Raw genomic sequence first — 23,043 nt, 5'->3', positions numbered from 1 at the left:
CATCTCTGACCTAATCCCACTCCTCATGCCTTATTTCTTCCCCAAACTTGCCCTAACCCCCTTCCCAGCTGTCACTCCACCCCTGGGGCTCATCCTCTATTCTATTTCTCTACCCATCCTTGATCAGTGGGTATGAAGTTAACCCACTGCATATATCTCTTGGGAATTTGTTTAAAACCCAAAGCTTGATATTTTTCTTAAGATCATAAATTGGATGAATTCTTAAATGTCTAAGGCATCAAAACCACAGCCCAGAAAGTCCACGCATGCTGCCACTCAACAGTGAGAGCCACCCTCCTGTGCTGAACTCCAGGAAGGGGTGCCATCCTGGAAGGACATGGAGGGGCAGAAAGAGCCTCTCCCAGCTTCCTCTATGAAGTGAGTGCCCAGTATGCCAGGTACCAGGCACTCATCCCTCTACCCCTGTGCTGCCCACAGACTGAATGTGAGGGGGACCTGGCAGAGGCCATGCCAGCACTGGAGGCTGCACTGGCTGCTCTGGACACCCTGAACCCGGCAGACATCTCACTGGTGAAGTCCATGCAGAACCCACCAGGCCCTGTCAAGCTGGTCATGGAGAGCATCTGCGTCATGAAAGGGCTGAAACCAGAGAGGAAGCCAGACCCCAGCGGCAGTGGTAAGCCCCTTTAGCATCCCGCCCCACTCAGCAGTCTTCACAGCCTGCTCTTCCCTGACAGGAGGAGCAAGCCCATGGGCAGGGTCTGGGGTCTCAGGGAAATCAGAAGGGCTCCAGGAGATACATGCTTATCCACACAGCTCTTTCCTGTGCCTTCACCATCCTCGTTCCTCTTAATCATTTGGGGGAAAGGCTGGCATCTCTAGATGAGCCTGAGCTTATTCAAGGCTCCTGCCTGCAAATCATTAAAAAAATGAAGGTCATGGGTATGATAGGGCCGACAGTAGTGCATGGTTGCAGGGGAGAGAAACAGAAAGAGATGGAGAAAGATAAGCAGAGAGAGAGAAGGAGGGGAGAAACTGAGAGATAAACAGAGAAGGAAAGACAGAATGAGACAGAGCAGCAGAGAGATGGAAAGAGACAGACACCTGGACGGACACAGGCATGCACAAGCACACAGAGATAATGACCTGAACAAGAGGTCAGGAGGGAGGGAGGCAGAGAGATGAAACAGAGGAGCTGGCAATGGAAAGTTAGAGGCAGAGAGACAGGGGCCAAAGGAGGCAGAGGCAGAAGCCAAGGCGAAGGGAAGACAAGGAATCATACTTAAAAATAGGGAGGAAAGCTCCTCCTATCATTGAACCTAGAAGCATTAATAGGTGAGCATTCATTCTCCTTAAAATCCGAGTGAGATGTATGACTCTGTATTATTAATAGCAGTAACAAGGACTTTAAAAACCAGCCTCAATAATATTCCTTGCCTTTTCAATGCTCCTGTCCTGTTATTCCTCCATTTCTTTTGAAAGGCTCTAAATCCTCCATCCCTCATTCAGGAACCTCTGGCTTCTGCTTTCCATTGATGAGCATTTGGTATCAGGCCAAAAACCACATGAAGAAGATACAGAGGTGATCAAGAATGGAGAAGTAGGAAGTGGACTTCATAAGAGAATCCCTTACAGAAGCAACTGAGATGTAATAAGTTGGTTGAGTAAGGATGAGCCAGCCCACCACTTCTCCACCCTGGCTGCACCCTAAAATCATCTGGGAGTGTAAAGAATGCTAAATAAAGTCCATGCCTCCATTTCTAGAGACTCCTACTCCATTGGTCTTAGGTACAGCCTGAGCTGCATTTTTTTAAAGCTCCCAAGTGATATAAGGTGCAGCCAGGGTGGAGAACTGCTAACATGTGCAAAGCATGGCCAAGGTCACAAAAGTTCATCTTCTTGTTGGATCACTGATGATCTGCATAGCACCCACCATTCACCTTTCTTATTTTAAAATTGAAGCAAATTGTGTATAGTTAGTATTCATTTATCCTGCAGAATTTTAGCCAAAACATTAAGATGGAACAAAAGAGCAGTTGAATTCATTTTGGGTACCTTGAATTTAAATGAAGCAAATCATTTTCCTGAATGCAGACAAAAACCTCCATGGGAAATATTTGTTTGGTTACTGTGCTTGCATTACAAACAGGACACATCTTACCTATTGTATTTAATATGATCTCCAAGTATAACTTTTTTCTCAAGCCTGAGGTTGGCGAGTGTTTACAGTGCTGTAAGCCAAAAGAGCTTCCAATTCATTTCTAGCATGTGAACAAAAAGGGTGCAGCCCCAGGATGGAATTGAGGCTCATTCAATTATTAGTCAGTATGATGGATGCTGAGGAGAATAAGGGCCCTGCTTTGTTTCTGGATAGGCCAAGGACAGCTTTCCATATAGTTACAAGCCTACATGCTACTTCCCCACTCTTGCTCTTTCTCTGGAGACTGCCTCACTCACAAGCGCTGATTAGATACCATCCAGCCCACCTCCCAGACTTGAAAAGGAATATTCAAAACACATACTCATGGCTCCTTCTCCTTTTCTATTACTGGAACAAAGGACAACATTCATTTGATATGTATTTATTGATAACTGAGTATTAGGCACTATACCAGATTGTAGTAAACACAGCAGGCGCTTACAGTTTTAAAATGAAACAAAAATGGTTGAATAAACAGGTTGCATGAATGCTGAGAGGAAATGGACATTCTAGCAGCTGAAAAGAAAGAAAATGCTGGGAGAGGGTAGAGTGGTCCAGCTTAGTGATGGAAACCTAGGGAAACCTCTCAATGGAGGTGACTTTTATTTTTTTAATTTTAACTTTAAAGATTTATTTATTTGAGAGAGAAAGAGAGAGAGAGAGAGTGGGAGGGACAGAGAGAAAAGAAGAGAGAAAATCTCAAGCAGACTCCCCGCTGAGTGTGGAGCCCAACTTGGGGCTCCATCTCACAACCCAGATATCATGACCTGAGCTGAAACCAAGAGTCAGAGTCTCAACAGCCACCCAGGCACTCTGGAGGTGACTTTTAAATTGAGCTGAAGGCTGGTCAGGAGCTAGATGCCATTTACAGGCTAGGTGAAAGGCTCACAGCAGGAAAGCACTTAAGACCATTGAGGAGTTGAAGGAAAGTTCTTCCTGACTGAAGTCTAAGAAGCAAGGCAGAGATGAGGTAGATGAGTTCAGTAGGCCTCCCGGGGCATTCTGAGAAGCTTAGATTTTTTTTTTTTTAATTTAATTTAAATTTTATATTTTTAGGACAATTTTAAGGTCACAGCAAAATTGAGAGAAGGGTACAGAGATTTCTCATATACTCTTAACCCACACATATGCATAGCATCCCCCGTTATTGTTCCAGAGTGGTACGTTCGTTAAAATTGATGAACTATGTTGACTTATCATTATCACCCTGAGTCCATAGTTTATATTAGAGTTCACCCTTGGTACTGCACATTCTATGGGTTTGGACAAATATATAATGACATGTATCCATCATTATGATATCATACAGAGTATTTTCCTGTCCAAAACATCCTTGTCAGATCTTTGGATCTTTCCCCAAATATGGGTAACCAGCCAGAATGTCTTAATAATAATCCAATCTCCATTTCTTGTTCCAAACAGGTAAAATGATAGAAGATTACTGGGGAGTTTCAAGAAAGATTCTTGGAGATCTGAAATTCTTGGAGAGTCTTAAAACATATGACAAAGACAACATCGCCCCAGTGATCATGAAGCGGATCCGGGAAAGGTTCATTGATCACCCAGATTTCCAGCCAGCTGTCATTAAAAATGTGTCATCTGCCTGTGAGGGTCTGTGCAAGTGGGTGAGGGCCATGGAAGTGTACGATCGCGTGGCCAAAGTGGTGGCTCCCAAACGGGAGCGGCTGAGGGAAGCTGAGGGGAAGCTAGACATACAAATGCAAAAACTGAACCAGAAGCGAGCAGAACTGAAGCTGGTGGAAGACCGCCTCCAGGCTCTGAATGATGACTTTGAAGAGATGAATACCAAGAAAAAGACCTTGGAGGAAAACATTGAAATATGTTCCCAAAAGCTGATCAGGGCAGAAAAGCTGATCAGTGGTCTTGGGGGAGAGAAGGACAGATGGACAGAAGCTGCCCGGCAGCTGGGGATCCGGTATACTAATCTGACAGGGGATGTACTATTGTCCTCAGGGACCGTGGCTTACCTGGGGGCCTTTACTGTGGATTATCGGGCCAGGTGCCAGAAGCAGTGGTTAGCCCAGTGTAAGGACAAGGTCATCCCCGGCTCCAGTGACTTCAGTCTCAGCAACACATTAGGAGATCCTGTAAAAATTCGTGCCTGGCAGATTGCTGGGCTACCCATTGACTCCTTCTCCATTGACAATGGCATCATTGTGACCAATTCCAGGCGCTGGGCCTTAATGATTGACCCTCAGGGGCAGGCCAATAAGTGGATCAAGAACATGGAGAAAGCAAATAAGCTGTCCATCATCAAATTCTCAGATGCCAACTATGTGAGGACGCTGGAAAATGCCCTGCAATTTGGTACCCCTGTCCTACTAGAAAATGTTGGAGAGGAGCTGGATGCCTTTATTGAGCCTATCTTGCTCAAATCCACATTCAGGCAGCAGGGGGTTGAGTACATGAGGCTGGGTGAAAACATCATCGAATACTCCAGGGATTTTAAGTTATACATCACAACCCGTTTGAGGAACCCACATTACCTCCCTGAAGTCGCCGTGAAAGTCTGCCTCCTCAACTTCATGATCACACCCTTCGGTCTCCAAGATCAACTTCTTGGCATTGTGGCCGCCAAGGAGAAGCCGGAACTGGAAGAGAAGAAGAATGAGTTGATTGTGGAAAGTGCCAGGAACAAGAAGCAGCTAAAAGAAATTGAGGATAAGATCTTGGAGGTCCTATCCCTGTCTGAGGGCAACATCCTCGAGGATGAGACTGCCATCAAAGTTTTATCTTCCTCCAAAATACTGTCTGAAGAGATCTCTGAGAAACAGGAAATTGCTTCAGTAACAGAAACACAGATTGATGAGACTCGAATGGGCTACAAGCCAGTGGCTGTCCACTCTGCCACCATCTTCTTCTGCATCTCTGACCTGGCCAACATCGAGCCCATGTATCAGTATTCCCTGACATGGTTCATAAACCTCTATGTGCATTCCTTGGCACACAGCAGTAAGAGTGAAGAACTAGACCTTCGCATTGAGTACATCATTGAACATTTTACCCTCAGCATCTACAACAATGTCTGTCGCTCTCTGTTTGAGAAAGACAAGTTACTGTTCTCCCTACTCCTGACTATCGGCATCATGAAAGAGAAAAAACAAATTAATGAGGAGGTTTGGTATTTCCTCCTAACTGGTGGTGTCGCCCTGGACAACCCTTTCCCCAACCCAGCTCCCGAATGGCTGTCTGAGAAGGCATGGGCGGAAGTGGTGCGTGCCTCTGCGCTGCCAAAACTGAAAGGCTTGATGGAACATTTAGAACAAAATTCTGAAGAGTGGAAGCTCATCTATGACTCCACCTGGCCCCATGAGGAGAAGTTCCCTGGATCTTGGAAGTTCCTTAAGGGATTGGAGAGGATGGTGGTCCTACGATGTTTGCGGCCTGACAAAATTATTCCAGCCATTCGTGATTTCATTGCTGAACACATGGGCGATGTCTTCATTGAAGCCCCTACATTTGATCTCCAGGGGTCCTACAATGATTCCAGTTGTTGTGTACCATTGATTTTCGTGTTGTCTCCGGGTGCAGACCCAATGGCAGGTAAGGGCAGAATGCTGTATAAAGAACATAAATGGATGGGCAGCCCTGGTGGCACAGCGGTTTAGCGCCGCCTGCAGCCCGGGGTGTGATCCTGGAGACCCAGGATCGAGTCCCACATGGGGCTTCCTGCATGGAGCCTGCTTCTCCCTCTGCCTGTGTCTCTGCCTCTCTCTCGCTCTCTCTGAATGAATAAATAAATCTTAAAAAAAAAAAAAAAGAACATAAATGGAGGTACCTGGGTGGCTCAGTCAGTTCAGCATCTGCCTTTGGCTCAGGTCATGATCCCATGATCACGAGCCCCACATGGGGCTCCCTCCTCAGCAGTGAGTTTCCTTCTGCCTCCCTCCCCCACTCATCCTTCCTCTCTCTCTCTCTCTCTCTCTCTCTCTCTCTCTCAGATAAATAAATAAAATCTTGGGACGCCTGGGTGGCTCAGCAGTTGAGTTCTTGCCTTCTGCCCAGGGCATCATCCTGGGTCCAGGGATTGAGTCCCACATCAGGCTCCTGCATGGAGCCTGCTTCTCCCTCTGCCTATGTCTCTGCCTCTTTCTGTGTGTGCCTCTCATGAGTAAATAAATAAAATCTTTTAAAAAATAAAATAAAATCTTTAAAAAAAAGAAGGAAAGAAAATAAATGAGTCAGAATTCATGGTTGAATAACAGCAATATGTCTCTTATAGCAGGAATCTGAAATTCAGATGCTTTGAAAGCCACACAGTTAACAGGCTTAGGTGGGTCTGGAGCCACTGAAGATTTCTTTTTGCAGCTCCCAAGCATTGTGTTGTCTAATAATGTGAGCTCAGGATGGCCAGATAACCTGACTTTCAAGAGAAATCAGAAATACAGAAATAACCCATTTTCACATCTTGATAACTCATTCAAATTTTTCCTAAAATTGTGAGGGCTAGACCAGGACTAATTTTAAGCTTATTGGCTATTACTTTATCATCATTCTCTTAAATAATTTCCTCTATTGCTTTTCTCAATTAGGCTTTTGATTTTTAAAAAATTAAGATTTTTTAAAAAGATTTATTTATTTATTCAGAGAGAGAGAGAGAGAGAGGCAGAGACACAGGCAGAGGGAGAAGCAGGCTCCATGCAGGAAGCCTGATGTGGAACTCGATCCCAGGTCTCCAGGATCACACCCCAGGCTGCAGGCAGTGCTAAACTGCTGCGCCACCGGGGCTGCCCAAAATTTAAGATTTTATTTATTTATTCATAAGAGACACACAGAGAGAGGCAGGGATATAGGCAGAGGTAGAAGCAGGACTCCTGCAGGGATCCTGATGTGGGACTCCATCCCAGAACCCTTGGATCATGCCCTGAGCCAAAGGCATATGCTCAACCACTGAGCCATCCAGGAATCCCTTTTCTTTTTGTTTTTAAATTAAATTTTTTGAATAATTAATACTGTGTATAGTTGTTTAAAAAAAAAACAATGCAGAAAAGTATAGAACTGTGGCTAAACTAGGGCCATTCTGTCCTCTCAAGGGACAAAAAAAAATTTTTTTTTGGTCACAACTAGAGGGTGCAACTAGCATCTAGTAGATTGAAGCTGAGGATGCTACTAACCATCTATCCTGCATAGGACAGTCCCCCACAGCAAAGGATTATCTGGACCAAAACATCAGTAGTGCTGAGGCTGAAACACCATCATGTAGTGTGAAAGCTACATCTCCCTCCTAATCATTCCTAAAGTAACCATTATTACCAGTTTGTGTACCTTTCCAGGAACCAATCATTGCATTCTTAACAGGTATAAGATGTTGACAGGAATAGATTAGTTTTCTGTTCTGTTGGATCTCAAAGCTTTAGTTTTCTCTGTTGTTGAATGAAGAAAGAGTACCAGAAAGGCAAATGGCAAAAGCTGTCATTCTCCTGTGAAAGCTGAGGAGTTTGATACCTATCCTGACCCAGATAGAAAGCCACCACCTCTGCCCCACAGAGGAAATCAGAGGAAATGAACTGGTACCCTTTCTACTTTCCCACACCATAGTGTTATTGTCAAAGATCAATCCATAGCTCCTTTCTAGTAGCTTTATTTTTGTCCCCTGTGTCCTTTATGTGGCAGATTTAAACAAGAAAAATTAAGGGAAGTCAGGAATGGTAAAGAAGAGAAATAGAGGAAAGGTCAGAGTATGGTCTGTAAAATGATGATGTGCTGGCAGAGGGCAGGCTTGTTACATCCAAAGCCTTATCTTGCATATTCCTATTGTTCTGTTCTAGAGACCTGATCAGATTCAGCTTGGATAACTTCCCAGAAGACTTCATGGGTACTGTGTCCCCTGTAGTGCCTCACACTAGGAAGCCTATACTCTCTGATTATCTTTCCTTTTCTGATTGAGATTGATCAGTAGACTCAGGCATTGTCAACTTGATCCACCTCCCCATTCCACTTCCCTTGTAAAGCTTCCCATTAGCCTCACACTTAATAAGATGATGGTTCTTTTTTTTTTTTTTAAGATTTTATTTATTCATGAGACACATAGAGACAGACATAGGCAGAGGGAGGTGCAGGCTCCCTGAGAGGAACCCAATGCGGGACTCCATCCCAGGACTCTGGGATCATGCCCTGAGCTGAAGGCAGATGCCCAACCACTGAGCCACGCAGGTGTCCCATGATGATGGTTCTTAATCTTGGCTGCACATTGGAATCACCTCCGAAGGCTTAAAGAAAAATCCTGTAGGCTAGCCCAGGTGGCTCAGTAGTTTAGTGCCACCTTCAGCTCAGGGCGTGATCCTGGAGACCTGGGATCAAGTCCCACGTCTGGCTCCCTGCATGGAGCCTGTTTCTCCCTCTGCCAGTGTCTCTGCCTCTCTCTCTCCTCTCTCTGTGTTTCTCATGAATAAATAAAATCTTTTAAAAAAAATCCTGCAGGCCATGACCTCAACCAATTAAATTAAAATCTTTGTGAATGAGGCCCAGGCATTGTGTTTTATGAGCTTTTCGGGTAATTCCAGTATGTTTTGGAAACAACTGACCTGATGGTTTTTTCACGGCCTTAACAAAATCATTCCTCAGATCCATTATTTCATTAGGGATAGCAAAACGAAATTTAATTATATCACTCCTCCCGCATTTATTAGCTAAAACTTTTCCTTTGTCAACTCATTGGCTTACTCTGATTATATAGTTCAAAAAGGACCAGCAGAATAGACATTTGGTTCATTCCCTTGATTTTCTCAGCTTTCGGATTGATGATTTGGTGCCCTGGTAACCTATGAAGTTACTTAAGCAGTAAGATTTTCTTTGTGCCATTGTGAGCACATAGATTTTAACATAGTGGATGTTTCAAACATGGTGGCGTTTTATTATTTATCGTTCCTTTTGATTCTCACATCATTCAGTCCTTGGCCTGTGGGGGTTCCTTCATGCCTAAGGTTCTCACATAACCCCAGTAGTTTTTTATAGCTTCCTGGCTGTATAGAATTACCACGTATTCCAGGCTCATCTTGTACAGACATTTCTCTAAGGAACTCCAGTTCTTTCAGCAGAGGCCATGGCATTTGGAAACCACAATCTGGGTACTACCGAATGAGTCATTGATTGCAGGCCTTACTGCTCACTAATTCTCTTCCTGGGAAAGGAATCTACCCTCTTCTTTTCATCAGTGCTTTGAGTTTTTATCTTCAATGACAGTGCTTTCCATTTCTAAAAGTTTTATTTGTTTTATTCCAAATCCATGTATTTTTTTTTCATATAATTCTGAATTATATGCTTTGTGGTCCTTCTTGTGTGTTTCTTTCATGGTTCTTTTCAGAGATTATATTAATCTACTAGGGCGGCTATAACAAATACCAAAGACTCAGTGGTTTAAACAATAGAAATTTATTTTCTCTAAATTCTGCAGACTAAAAATCCAAAATCAAGGTGTCAGCACAGCTAGTTTCTTCCAAGGCCTCTTCCCTTGGCTTTGTGTCTTTATATAGTTTTCTCTCTGTTGAGTGTGTCTATGTCCCGGTCTCCTCGTCTTATAAGGTCACCAGTCCTATTAGATTAGGGCCTGACCTAATGACCTCATTTTAACTTAATTATCCCTTTAAAGACCCCCATCTCCAAATACAGCCACATTCTGAGGTCCTGGGAATTAGGGCTTCAACATATGGATTTGAGAGGGATACAATTTGGTCCATAACCGAGACCCTATGTAATCCTTGGGGGTATTAATTCTTCTGATTGTTCTATATGCTCACTCTCCCTTATAGTGATATGTTTCCTCATGTAGTTGGTAATTTTTTTATTGAGTTCATAATCAGAAAGCTTGTGTTATTTCGTGGGAGTCTCATAATACCTTAGGTTTTAAAAGAGCCCTAACAGAACAACTTTGCATATGGAAATCCTGATGCCCCAGGGATTTTGCCATTCTGGATCAATTTCATGGGAAATTTCTCAGGTTGGGAATCCCTCCCACAGGGAACTGTAAACTCACACTACTCATTTGCATGTGGCATAGACTTAGTGTTTTGTTTCCTCAGTGAAGAGTTGTTTACTTTTTCTACCCAGGCTCCAGGCCAGTGACGAGTTTCTGCATTGCTTCTTGACCAGTAGCCTGATTTCTGGCCACCTTAATATGATCATGCAGCCCTTTGAGGATCCTAACCATACAGAAGTCTCAATTCCAGCCCCCCATCTCTTATGAGTACAAAAGCTATATCTCCACAAACTGCCAACATCTAGACTGGTTAAATGAAACATGGTGTATTCCAACGGTGAAATACCATTGTCATGTGTAACCATGAAAAAGAATAAGACTTTTCTGTACCTACAGGCATACCTCATTTTATTATGCTCCACTTTATTGTACTTTGCAGATACAAAGTTGTTTTACAAATCGAAGTTTTAACAAGTCTATCACTGCTCGTTTGTTCGTCCTTCCTTCCTTCCTTCCTTCCTTCCTTCCTTCTTTCCTTTCTTCCTCCCTCCTTCCCTCCCTCCCTTTCTCCTCCTCCTTCCTCTTTCTTTCCTTCCTTCTTTTTTTCCTTCTTCCTTTCCTTCTTCTTTGAAGATTTTATTTATCTATTTGAGAGAGAGAGAGATAGTGAGAGAGAGGGCAGGTGAGGAGGGAGAGGGAGAAGCAGGGTCCCTGCTGAGCAGGGATCCCAGACATGGGGCAGTTGATCCCAGGACTCTGAGATCATGACCTGAGCCGAAGGCAGATGCTTAATTAACTGAACCACCCAGGTGCCCTTCTTTTTTTTTTTTTTTTTTTTTTTAAGAGAACAGATCTGCATTTTTATTTAACTTTTCAATAAGTTTAAATCCTTGAGGGGTATAGCATCACATGATTCCATGGCCAATGGCCTTAGCGGGAACATTCTTGGGAATTTGGTACAAACCATGCTACTGTTTCCATGACCAAGAGTTACTTTTCCTCACATTACTGTTTTTGTTCCGTTTGCCACAAGGAGTCACTGTGCTGTTCTTTGCTTCATACCCATAAGCACATCTCTTCCCTAGACAGAATTCAGTTTCATGTGGAGCGTAAACACTTCCAATTTTAAGAAGAGCTGTCTGCTCCCTCTTGTTCCAGAGAAAAATAGCCTTGGACCACAGCCTTCCAAACATATTTGTCAACTTAGGAGTCCTGTTCCCAGCAGGCTCCACAGGCTTCAAGGTGGCAGAAAGAGTATTGGTGCCATTTTTCTCTTCTTTTTTTTAAGATTTTATTTATTTATTCATGAGAGAAAGAGAATCAGAGACACAGACAGAGGGAGAAGCAGGCTCCATGCAAGGAGCCCAATGCGGGACTCGATCCTTGGAATCCGGGATCAGGCCCTGAGCCAAAGGCAGATGCTCAACCAATGAGCCACCCAAGTGTCCCTGGTGCCATTTTTTTTCAAACAATATTTGCTCACCTCATGTCTCTGGGTCACATTTGGGTAAAATTTGGCAACATTTCAAATTTTTTCATTATTACTATATTAGTTATAGTGATCTGTGATCAGTGATTACAACTCACTGAAAGCTCACTTGATGGTTAGCATTTTTTAGCCAAAAAAATATTTTAAAGTTAAGGTAAATACACTGTTTTTAGACAAAATGCTATTGCACCCTTAATGGATAACAGCATAGCATAAACATAACTTTTATATGCACTAGGAAGCCAAAAAAATCATTTGTTCACTTTATTGCAATATTCACTTTATTGCAGTGGTTTGGAATCAAACCCACAATATCTCTGAGGTATGACTGTTTCGATGTGGAAAAGATCTAAATGAAAGAAGCAAATGCAGTTTTCTATAATTCACATAAGTATAATAGTATGTGCATTTATTTAAATGCATAAAATATCTCTGAAAGAATTCACAAAAAGCTAGTAACGTCGGCTGCCTCTGAAGAAGAGAGAAATGAAAGAGACTTACTTGAAATTTCACTATACAAATGTCTATTTTTTTAGTAAAATACATCTGTAATAACGCAGTTTCTAGTTCTTTGGTTGTGTGCTCACCTCTCTAGTTTTGAGTTCCCTCTTCATTTTTGGTATCTGGGAATTTCTCTTTTAGTCTCTGATTTTTTTTTTCTTTGACTGGTGTAATTTTTTTAAATCAAGAATGTCTATGTATTCAAAACAAAAGAGGAATCAATAGTAGCTTCATTTACCCTCTTACCAGAAGTCTAAAGCTTCCATATAGAGATACTTATTTTTTTTTTTTTTAGAGATACTTATTTTGTAATTGACAGAAGACTGAGTTTCTTTCCATGTCCAGAATTTCAATGTAACCCTTCCTTCTGTATTGTTACGTTAATATAGTCTTAGTTGGCCTGTCCTCTTTCAAAAGCCTCTTTTCTTCCCCATCTCAGGCCTGCTGAAGTTTGCTGATGATCTTGGCATGGGAGGTGCCAAAACACAGACCATCTCCCTTGGCCAAGGCCAAGGCTCTATTGCTGCCAAAATGATCAATGCTGCCATCACAGATGGGACCTGGGTAGTGTTACAGAACTGCCACCTAGCCACGAGCTGGATGCCCACACTGGAGAAGATCTGTGAGGAGGTGATTATTCCTGAAAGCACCAACATCAGTTTCAGGTGAGGGGCCACCCCATCACTGCCTGTTTCTGGGCCCCAACCTTGAGCTCCAGATGTCATGTTGGTGGCTGGGAATGTAAAGGTAAACAAATACAGTTCTGCATTAAAGAAGTTCTCAGTCTAGCAGAGGACAGAGCACAGATGAGTGATGTTGACGCTATGCAGTACCTACTATACTTGATTGAACAAGAACCAAAGAGCACAGAAAAGGGAAGAGAAAGTTGGGGAATGCTGGGAGGCCTGACAGTTGCCTGGGGTTTTGAAAGATGAATAGGATTTTGCCAGGAAGGACATTTCAGGCAGAAGGGACAGCATTTATAACAGCAAAAACATGTATAAAGAAAACACTGAGACGTTATTCCATGGGGCATATGCTGTGAGACGTTGTTGGAAAATGTAATATGAGACATGTCTAGAAAGGTAGATTAAATGTTAGCAAATCTGATTTTTACAAATTGTCTTGAAAAAAAGCCTTACTTGCAATGTAGGCACCATTGTCCATATTGCTCTATCCTAGATTTCTTGGGCCCTGTGGAATTTTAATCAATATTGGAAATAGCTACTTGTTTTTGTGAACTTTAAGCCCAGCAACACTGGGCCTCAGTTTTTGCATATACAGGATGACGAGATAACCCAGATAGACTCAAACCCCTTTTCAACTCAAATACTCTCCTATTCCAGGCCAAGGGTCAGCAAACTATGGCCTGTGGACCAATAGGTGGCCTGCTACCTATTTGTGTATGGCTTATAAGCTAAGAAGAGTTTTTATATTTTTTAATAGTTGAAAAAAATCAAAACAAGAGTATTTCGTGACACATGAAAATTAAATGAAATTCAAATTTCAATGTCCATATAGTTTTATTGAAATGCAGACATGCTTATTCATATACTGACTGCTTTCACATTAAGTAGTCATGACTGAGATCATATGGCCTGCAGAGCCTACAACATTTACTCTTTGTAAAGAGTAAATCTCTTTCTTTTACAGGAAAAGTTTGCCAACTCCTGTCCTAGGCCACAAAGGTTGCTGGTTATTTTCATCTTAGTCAAGTCTCCCTGAAAACAGGAAAAGTGTTTGGTGTTTATCGACAAAGCCAGATTAGGCCATAGTTTATTATATTCATGTAAGACTCATAAAATTCATAGAAGAGTTTAAGGGGGATCCATTAGTTTCAGGCATTCTCTCTGGTTTGGGGGACGCCTGGGTGGCTCAGTGGTTGAGCATCTGCCTTTAGCTTGGGGCATGGTCCTGGGGTCCTGGGATTGAGTCCTGCATCATGCTCCTTGCAGGGAGCTTTCTTCTCCCTCTGCCTTTATCTGTGCTTCTCTGTGTCTTTCATGAATAAATAAATAAAATCTTAAAAAAAAAAAAAAAGAATTCTATCTGGTTTGAAATGGTGAGTTGACTAATTATCATCAATGACACACTCAATGAACAAAAAAATTATTTGTGCTGACATTAAGGTTTTCCATACTATGGTCCTAATCCAAAAGTCATTACCTCGGGTGCCTGCAGGAGCCAGGATTATAACATACAAGAGTAAAGAGGACAGGCACAAGATATCTTGCAGTTCCCACAATATGGTAGCAATCATCATGGGCAGTCAGCCTTGCTGTTGGACATCAGCGGAGAGATGCAGGGATGGTGGTGAACTAGAAGCCCATGCCCTTTAGAGAAGAGCAGTGACTACCTAGTGCCAAGTACTCAATGTGGGCCCCTTATGATCAGATTTTCTGAGTATTTTAAAGGGAAAGTGGGAATCTAGTTGTTTTTTTTTTAAGCCCTAGATTTTTAAAGCTTGGCAACTACTTCAAAACTATGTTATAGGCATCGTGTTGACTTGCATGATATGAGCTAAACATCACCCAACTGCAGCCTGAAGTCAGACCTCGGGCTACCTGTTTATGGCCTCTTCCCTCCCTCCCTGGCCACTCCTGGGGTGCCAGCTGTAGTACCTGGGCATCATAGAATATGATGTGGCATTTAAGACAGGGCCTTTGGAGTCAAGGAGCTCTGAGTTCACATCCCATGTCAATAGTTTCTAAGCGGTGTGTCTGAAAAACCCACTTGACCTCTGCATGCCTTCATTTCCTCACTGGTACAAGCAGATAGCTAATCCTTTCACATACAGTGGCTGTGAGGATTAAAGTGAAGGAAGGGATGTATGTCAAATTCTTAGCATGGGGTTTGGCATCTAGTAGTACCTAATAAATGGTGGCTATTATTTTTTGTTATTGTTTTTCAATATAACATTACATTGCTCTAAATAGTTAGGTCTGTTGTTCTTCCAGACTCTGGTTAACCAGCTATCCATCAGAGAAATTTCCAGTCAGCATCCTCCAAAATGGGATCAAAATGACCAATGAGCCCCCCAAAGGGCTCAGGGCCAACCTTTTGCGCTCCTTCCTCAATGACCCCATCTCAGACCCTGTGTTCTTCCAAAGCTGTACGAAGGCAGTCATGTGGCAAAAGCTGTTGTTTGGCCTTTGTTTTTTCCATGCCATTGTTCAAGAGAGGAGGAACTTTGGACCTCTAGGTAAGAGATGACAGTGTACCTTGGCTGCTGGGGCACAGAGCACAGACAGGTGTAGGTGTATGTTCAGGTTTGTAAGGTTGGGCTGCTTCTGACATTATCAATAGCATTGAAATGACCCACCTCAATGTATTTTCAGCTCTTCTTTTGGGTTACACAAGGAGGCAAACAGACCTCTTGGTGATTTTCTCTGAGTATTCTCTTTCCTTCTACCACTATGTCATAGCCCCCATTAGCTCCACAGACTACCTGACCACTGAGGGGTGCAGGGATGAGATAGTCAGGGGAGGGGGAGGGGGCACTGCCTCTGCATCTGCGTTTCACACACCACATTCTCTCACCCGTGCCAGATATCTAAAAATCCATGTAATCGTTTGGCTTGCAACCAACTGGCCAGTTGTGTTTTGTGTGCCAGAACATGAATTTTATTATTTTGTTATATTTTTTATTTAAATGTAAATGTTCAGGAGGAAATTAAACATCTCTGTTGAACACAGATCCCACCGTACACTGCTGTCTTCCCCCATGCCCAGTTATTTCACACATTTATGCCACTTTCCCAGACCTACTGGGCATTTATTATTTATAACCTTGAAAATACAAGTGGTAGTTTCTTCAAGGCCTGGCCATCCCATGTTCCCATGAGCACAATGAGGGGAATTCTCAAAGCTGACTTAGTTCTGTTGCCAAATCATAGATACTACTCCCTAGCTATGCTTTAGTGTTATTTTTGGAACTCTGTGCATTACCACAGTATTCCAGCCAGAGTGAATAATTCTCATTCCACAAATCCCAGGACATTAACATCTACCTTAACAAATGGAGAGATCCATAAGGAAATTGATTTTACAATGGATGTTTTCTCAGGCAGAATGGCTCCCACATTGGCAGTAAATGTCAAGGCTAATAGTTGGCCTGGTGCTTGATATTCATGGAGCTGAAAGAGACTCCTGATCCATAATGATGCTTAACTGAACAGCTCTGTCTGTGAGTGGAAATTATGAGCTCTTGGCAGTAAGCCTCTAATTCTTCTATGCTTTGTGCAGGTTGGAATATTCCTTATGAATTCAACGAATCTGACCTGAGGATTAGTATGCAGCAGGTCCAGATGTTTCTGAATGACTACAAGGAGGTGCCATTTGATGCTCTAACTTACCTGACAGGTATTTATGGGAGGAGTCTTTTCTAGTTATAAATCTCCAGTATCATGCTCCACCCTTCTACTCTTCTGATCACATCTCCATTCATTTGTTTACTCGCTCATTCTTTCTTTCAACAAACATTGAGCTTTTATGCCAGTCACCATGCCGGATATTGTAAAAAACTAAGACATTGCCCGGGGTGGCTCAGCAGTTTAGCGCCACCTTTGGCCCAGGGCGTGATCCTGGAGACCTGGGATTGAGTCCCACATAGGGTTTCCTGAATGGAGCCTGCTTCTCCCTCTGCATGTGTCTCTGCCTCTCTCTTTCTCTCTCTCTCTGTGTCTCTCATGAATGAATAAATAAATAAATAAATAAATAAATAAATAAATAAATTTAAAAAATAAAAATAAAAATAAACCTGACTCTAAAAAAAAAAAAAAAAGAAACTAAGACACAATTTCTAATTTCAACTGGTGGCTCACAGTCTAAAAGGAAAATATATACATAAAGAAATACATGACAGGGGCACCTGCGTGGCTCAGTCATTGAGGCATCTGCCTTCAGCTTGGGCTTGGGCCATCATATTGGGGTCCTGGGATCAAGCCCAGGCTCCCTGCTCAATAGGAAGTCTGCTTCTTCCTCTGCTTCTGCCCCTCCCTCCACTCAGGCTCTCTCTGTTTCTTTCAAGTAAATAGGTAAAATCTTTTTTTTTTTTTTTTTAATTCATGAGAGACATAGAGAGGCAAAGACATAGGCAGAGGTAGGGACACCTAGGTGGCTTAGTGGTTGAGCATCGGCCTTCCGCTCAGGGTGTGATCCCAGAGCCCTGGGATCGAGTCCCACATCAGGCTCTCCACAGGGAGCTTGCTTCTCCCTCTGCCTCTGCCTCTGCCTCTCTCTCTCTGTGTCTCTTATGAAAAAATAAAATAAAATCTTAAAAAAAAAAAAGATATAGGCAGAGGGAGAAGCAGGTTCCCCATGGGGAGCCTGATACAGGACTTGATCCCGGGATCCTGGGATCTTGACCTGAGCCAAAGGCAGACACTTAACCACTGAGCCACCCAGGAGGCCCAGTAAAATCTTTTTTAAAAATGATTTCAAAAAGGAATAAATGACAATAAATAAAAAAAATAAACGACAAATAAATAAATGACAATACAGTGGTAAGTTCAACAAGAGAAATATTTATAAAGTAGAAAGATAGCACAATGATTAAATTTCAGGGATGGGGTAGGGGACGATCATGGAAAACTTCCTGAAGGCATAAAAAATGAGTTTTGAGGGATGAATAGGAGCTTACAAGTAGAAGAAGAAAGTAGGGTAGGCAGGGGGAAGGAAGAAGGAGAGCATTCCCAGCAGAGGTACCCTAAGGTGAAAACAGCACTTGCCATTTTGTATTAAAGCCAGTGACCTTTTATTAGTCACCCAATATATATGAGTACATAATATGGAAGAATGTAAATGTATAAAACATGGTTGCTTCCCTCAAGGAACACATCATGTAACCCCAGAGATAAGAGATAAAATATAGATGGGCTAAGTGAGTGGAATACCATGGCCAAAGGTCAAAATGCATCTCAGTAGGAAAACCTCCGGCATTTTCAAGATTATACATAAGCTCCTTCCTCAGCTCCATACATTGAGGAGTTTGGATCCTTTCCCCAATCCTGCAGCAGGCACTCTATATACACAATCATCATATTCAGTCTCCATAGCAACCTTGTGAGCTTCATGTTAGTGACCCCATTTTATAGCTGATGAGATTCAGACTTGAGAGCAGTGGTTCTCAACCAAAGGTAGTTTTGCCCTCCAGGGGACATTTGACAATGTCTGGAGACATTTTTGGCTATCACAACTAAATAGAGGTGGTACTGGGTAGAGGTCAGGGATGCTGCTAAACATGCGTCATTGTCTTACAATGCATAGGACAGCCCCCCACCACACAGAACTATCCAGTTCAACATGTTAATAGTGCTAAGATTGAGAAATCTTGATTTAGAGTGATTAAGTTCAGTTGTAAAAGGTCACACAGACCTTAACGCGGCACACTGTTCCCTAAACCAAAACCCCAAGTGACACACACAACATAAATTCAGTGGATATAATTATCTATCAGGGGCAGAGCTGGCAAAAGCTCCATCAACTTTTGATGCCACGTCTCAGGACATACTTGTGTGGTCACTGCCACAGGGATAGCACTGAAGGACTCATGCCAGGAATTAAATGCACAAGAACTTGCCTCTCACACCCTGCCCCCTACAAGGGACCTAGAGAAGTGTAGCCTGTCTATATGCATGGAAGGCAAGAAAAACCAGACATAAATGATCATCAGAACTCTGTATTGACACTAATCAAAGAGACAGATCTCGGGGCACCTGGGTGGCTCAGTTGGTTAAGCATCTGCCTTTGGCTCAGGTCATGATCCCTGCTCATGCTCTCTTTCTTTTTCTTTTTTTAATTTCTTTTTATTGGAGTTCAATTTGCCAACATACAGCATAACACCCAGTGCTCATCCCATCAAATGCCCCCCTCAGTGCCCATCAACCAGTCACCCCAAGCCCCCACCCACCTCCCTTTCCACCTCTCCTTGTTCATTTCCCAGAGTTAGGAGTCTCTCATGTTCTGTCTCCCTCTTTGATATTTCCCACTCATTTTCTCTCCTTTCCCCTTTATTCCCTTTCACTATTTTTTATATTCCCCAAATGAATGAGACCATATAATGTTTGTCCTTCTCCAATTGACTCATTTCACTCAGCATAATACCCTCCAGTTCCATCCACATTGAAGTAAATGGTGGGTATTTGTCATTTCTAATGGCTGAGGGAATATTCCATTGTGTACATATACCACATCTTCTTTATCCACTCATCTTTCGATGGACACTGAGGCTCCTTCCACAGTTTGGCTATTGTGAACATTGCTGCTATAAACATTGGGGTGCAGGTGTCCCGGCATTTCACTGCATCTGTATCTTTGGGGTAAATCCCCAGCAGTGCAATTGCTGGGTCGTAGGGCAGATCTATTTTTAACTCTTTGAGGAACCTCCACACAGTTTTCCAGAGTGGCTGCACCAGTTCACATTCCCACCAACAGTGCAAGAGGGTTTCCCTTTCTCCACATCCTCTCCAGCCTTTGTTGTTTCCTGTCTTGTTAATTTTCCCCATTCTCACTGGTGTGAGGTGGTATCTCATTGTGGTTTGGATTTGTATTTCCCTGATGGCCAGTGATGTGGAGCATTTTCTCATATGCTTGTTGGCCATGTCTGTGTCTTCCTCTGTGAAATTTCTGTTCATGTCTTTTGTCCATTTCATGATTGGATTGTTTGTTTCTTGGGTGTTGAGTTTAATAAGTTCTTTATAGATCTTGGATACTAGCCCTTTATCTGATAGTCATTTGCAAATGTCTTCTCCCATTCTGTAGGTTGTCTTTTAGTTTTGTTGACTGTTTCTTTTGCTGCGCAGAAGCTTATCTTGATGAAGTCCCAATAGTTCATTTTTGCTTTTGTTTCTCTTGCCTTCATGGATGTATCTTGTGAGAAGTTGCTGTGGCCAAGTTCAAAAAGGGTGTTACCTGTGTTCTCTTCTAGGATTTTGATGGAATCTTGTCTCACATTTAGATCTTTCATCCATTTTGAGTTTATCTCTGTGTATGGTGTAAGAGAATGGTCTAGCTTCATTCTTCTGCATGTGGCTGTCCAATTTTCCCAGCACCATTTATTGAAGAAACTGTCTTTTTTCCAGCGGATAGTCTTTCCTCCTTTGTCGAATATTAGTTGACCATAAAGTTGAGGGTCCACTTCTGGATTCTCTATTCTGTTCCATTGATCTATGTGTCTGTTTTTTTTTTTTTTTTTAAGATTTATTTATTTATTTATTTATTTATTTATTTATTTATTTATTTATGGTAGACATAGAGGCAGAAATACACGCAGAGGGAGAAGTAGGCTCCATGCCAGGAGCCCAACGCAGGACTCAATCCCAGGACTCCAGGATTGCTAAGGATTACAAAAACCTCATCTGATAGAATGGAATCAACTTAGGGTATCTATAGCACAGTAAAGTCTGGTTTGTAGAGAACTACTTTCTCATTCCCTTCCATTCACAGGCTCCAAGTCTCCCAAAGCAAAGAACTCCTAACTCCAAGAACTTTTGTACCTAGAGATACTTAAAACTGTTAAGCTGTCAGAGCAGCAGGGTGCCTGAGACTCTGCCCCGCCCCCCCCCCCCCCCGCCCCCGCAACAGGCAGCCATCCTTAGCGATCTTGGGGTGGAGTCTTTTGGGTTTTCTATGTACAGTATCATGTCATCTGCGAAGAGGGAGAGTTTGACTTCTTCTTTGCCAATTTGAATGCCTTATATTTCTTTTTGTTGTCTGATTGCTGAGGCTAGGACTTCCAGTACTATGTTGAATAGCAGTGGTGAGAGTGGACATCCCTATCTTGTTCCTGATCTTAGGGGAAAGGCTCCCAGTGTTTCCCCATTGAGAATGAGATTTGCTGTGGGCTTTTCGTAGATGGCTTTTAAGATGCTGAGGAATGTTCCTTCTATCCCTACACTCCCAAGAGTTTTGATCAGGAATGGATGCTGTATTTTGTCAAATGCTTTCTCTGCATCTATTGAGAGGATCATATGGTTCTTGTTTTTTCTCTTGCTGATATGATCAATCACATTGATTGCTTTATGAGTGTTGAACTAGCCTTGCATCCTGGAGATAAATCCCACTTGCTCATGGTGAATAATCTTCTTAATGTATTGTTGGATCCTATTGGCTAGTATCTTATTGAGATTTTTTGCCATGTTCATCCATGTTCATCAGGGATATTGGTCTATAATTCTCCTTTCTGGTGGGGTCTTTGGTTTTGGAATTAAGGTGATGCTGGCCTCATAGAACGAATTTGGAAGTACTCCATCTCTTTCTATCTTTCCGAACAGCTTTAGTAGAATAGGTATGGGTTCTTCTTTAAATGTTTGATAGAATTCCCCTGGGAAGCCATCTGGCCCTGGACTTTTGTGTCTTGGGAGGTTTTTGATGACTGCTTCAATTTCCTCCCTGGTTATTGGCCTATTCAGGTTTTCTGTTTCTTCCTGTTCCAGTTTTGGTAGTTTGTGGTTTTCCAGAAATTCATGCTCTCTTTCTGTCTCTGTCTTTCTCACTCTTTCTCTCTATCTTATATAAATAAATAAATACAATCTTTAAAAAACAAAAACAGAGAGCTAGGTCTCGTTTGGACCGTGGTTATCAAATTAGATGTCAATACATTCTTAATCTGATACCCTCAGCCTTTTAGCAGGGAGAGTAGAGACCTTAGAAGAGACAAGAGCACATCTTGGTCCTGTAGGAACTTATGCTCTTACTACTAGAATAGGCATATAAGTAGCTATAAAGAAATGCACCTTCCTAAACAAACATAAAACCTAAAGCCTGTAAGGGTACCTCCTGGAAGAAAATTTGCTGACAAAGAAGTGCACCATCACCCTGTGCCTGAGACTTACCTTCACTTGTGTTCTCTCTTGGGTACCATCTAGCTCTATCATACTGACTTCAGTGAGGGAAAACCACTGTTTCTTTAATTTTATATTTTAATTCTTATATTTAATATAGTGCTATCAAAAACTTATTTATAGATGGGACAGGCTGTAATGTTCTAAAGACCTGGAAAAGTCTACAGAGAGAGCCTCAGAAATGTAGATGGTCTGGCCTAAGGCAAAACAGCTTCTGACAGGGCTCAAATTACTCAATAAGTATAAGCTTCCCCTGAAACCCTTACTTCTCCCTTAATGAACCACCCAGATCATCCTTCTAGGCATTTAGACCCTTCCAAAACCAAGAGAAGCTGAGGCCTCTTGCCCCAAACTTGGGTCATACTTCTTGTTTCTTGTCTGTAGACCTGCGTCTTCCTGGAATGGTTGGAATTGGAAATGAGCCCATCATTCACACACACTATACACACAGATGTGTTTCCTCCTTGCAGACTAGTGTGTTGTCCATAACTACGAAATACCAGGTGGCACCCACATACTGTGGAATCTGGACCAGCTAGAAAATACATCATGGGGTTAGTGAGAAGGATTTGATGTAGCTTCCAGAGAATTACCTAATTCTTTTTGTAGAAAACTGAGTGTAGAAAACCTGAGTTTCAGAGAATGATATTAATGAAGGGAGTGGAGTATCCCAAAGCAGAATGTATGGGATAATGTCAGTTTTCTAAAATATTTTTATTTGTAATAGCTATAATAAACAGAATGCTTTCTATGTGCTAAGCATTGTGCGAAATGTTTTATAAGCTTTATTAACCCCAACCTTGTAAGATAGGTACTGCAATTACCTCTACTTCTTGATGGATGAGAAACTGTTGGAATTGGAATCCAGGACTGTCTCATGCTAAAGTGCTTGCCCTGAACCACCTCTCTGTAATGGCTTTCATGTATGTATACACACATGCACACATACATGTAGAAGAGGCCTAAATGTTTATAGTTACCTCTGGTGGAATTATTGGTGATTGTATAGTTTTTCTTTCAGTTTATTTCTGCTTCCTAAATGGTGAACAGGTACTATTTTTGTAGCAAACGTAACACCAAAAAGGCCTGGTGTCATCCCAAGGTAAGCATTAGT

General features: G+C 42.3%; 1 protein-coding gene across 3 annotated transcripts in view; it reads left to right on the top strand.

Moving 5' to 3' along the window:
- Positions 1–23,043, top strand: part of DNAH3 (dynein axonemal heavy chain 3) — a 166,069-nt gene that overhangs the window by 134,493 nt on the left and 8,533 nt on the right. For 2 of the 3 annotated variants that reach the window (XM_077906863.1, XM_077906864.1), the window contains 5 exons: positions 439–637; positions 3,584–5,725; positions 12,527–12,752; positions 15,045–15,289; positions 16,333–16,449. In XM_077906863.1, coding sequence (XP_077762989.1) covers positions 439–637; positions 3,584–5,725; positions 12,527–12,752; positions 15,045–15,289; positions 16,333–16,449 — 2,929 coding nt within the window. Of the gene's footprint in view, positions 1–438; positions 638–3,583; positions 5,726–12,526; positions 12,753–15,044; positions 15,290–16,332; positions 16,450–20,335; positions 20,469–23,043 lie in introns of all 3 variants that reach the window. The other variant, XM_077906865.1, reaches the window with a different exon arrangement.

Source organism: Canis aureus, chromosome 8 (genome assembly GCF_053574225.1).
Source record: "Canis aureus isolate CA01 chromosome 8, VMU_Caureus_v.1.0, whole genome shotgun sequence".
NCBI lineage: Eukaryota > Metazoa > Chordata > Mammalia > Carnivora > Canidae > Canis > Canis aureus.
This window is presented reverse-complemented; position numbering and strand designations above follow the sequence as displayed.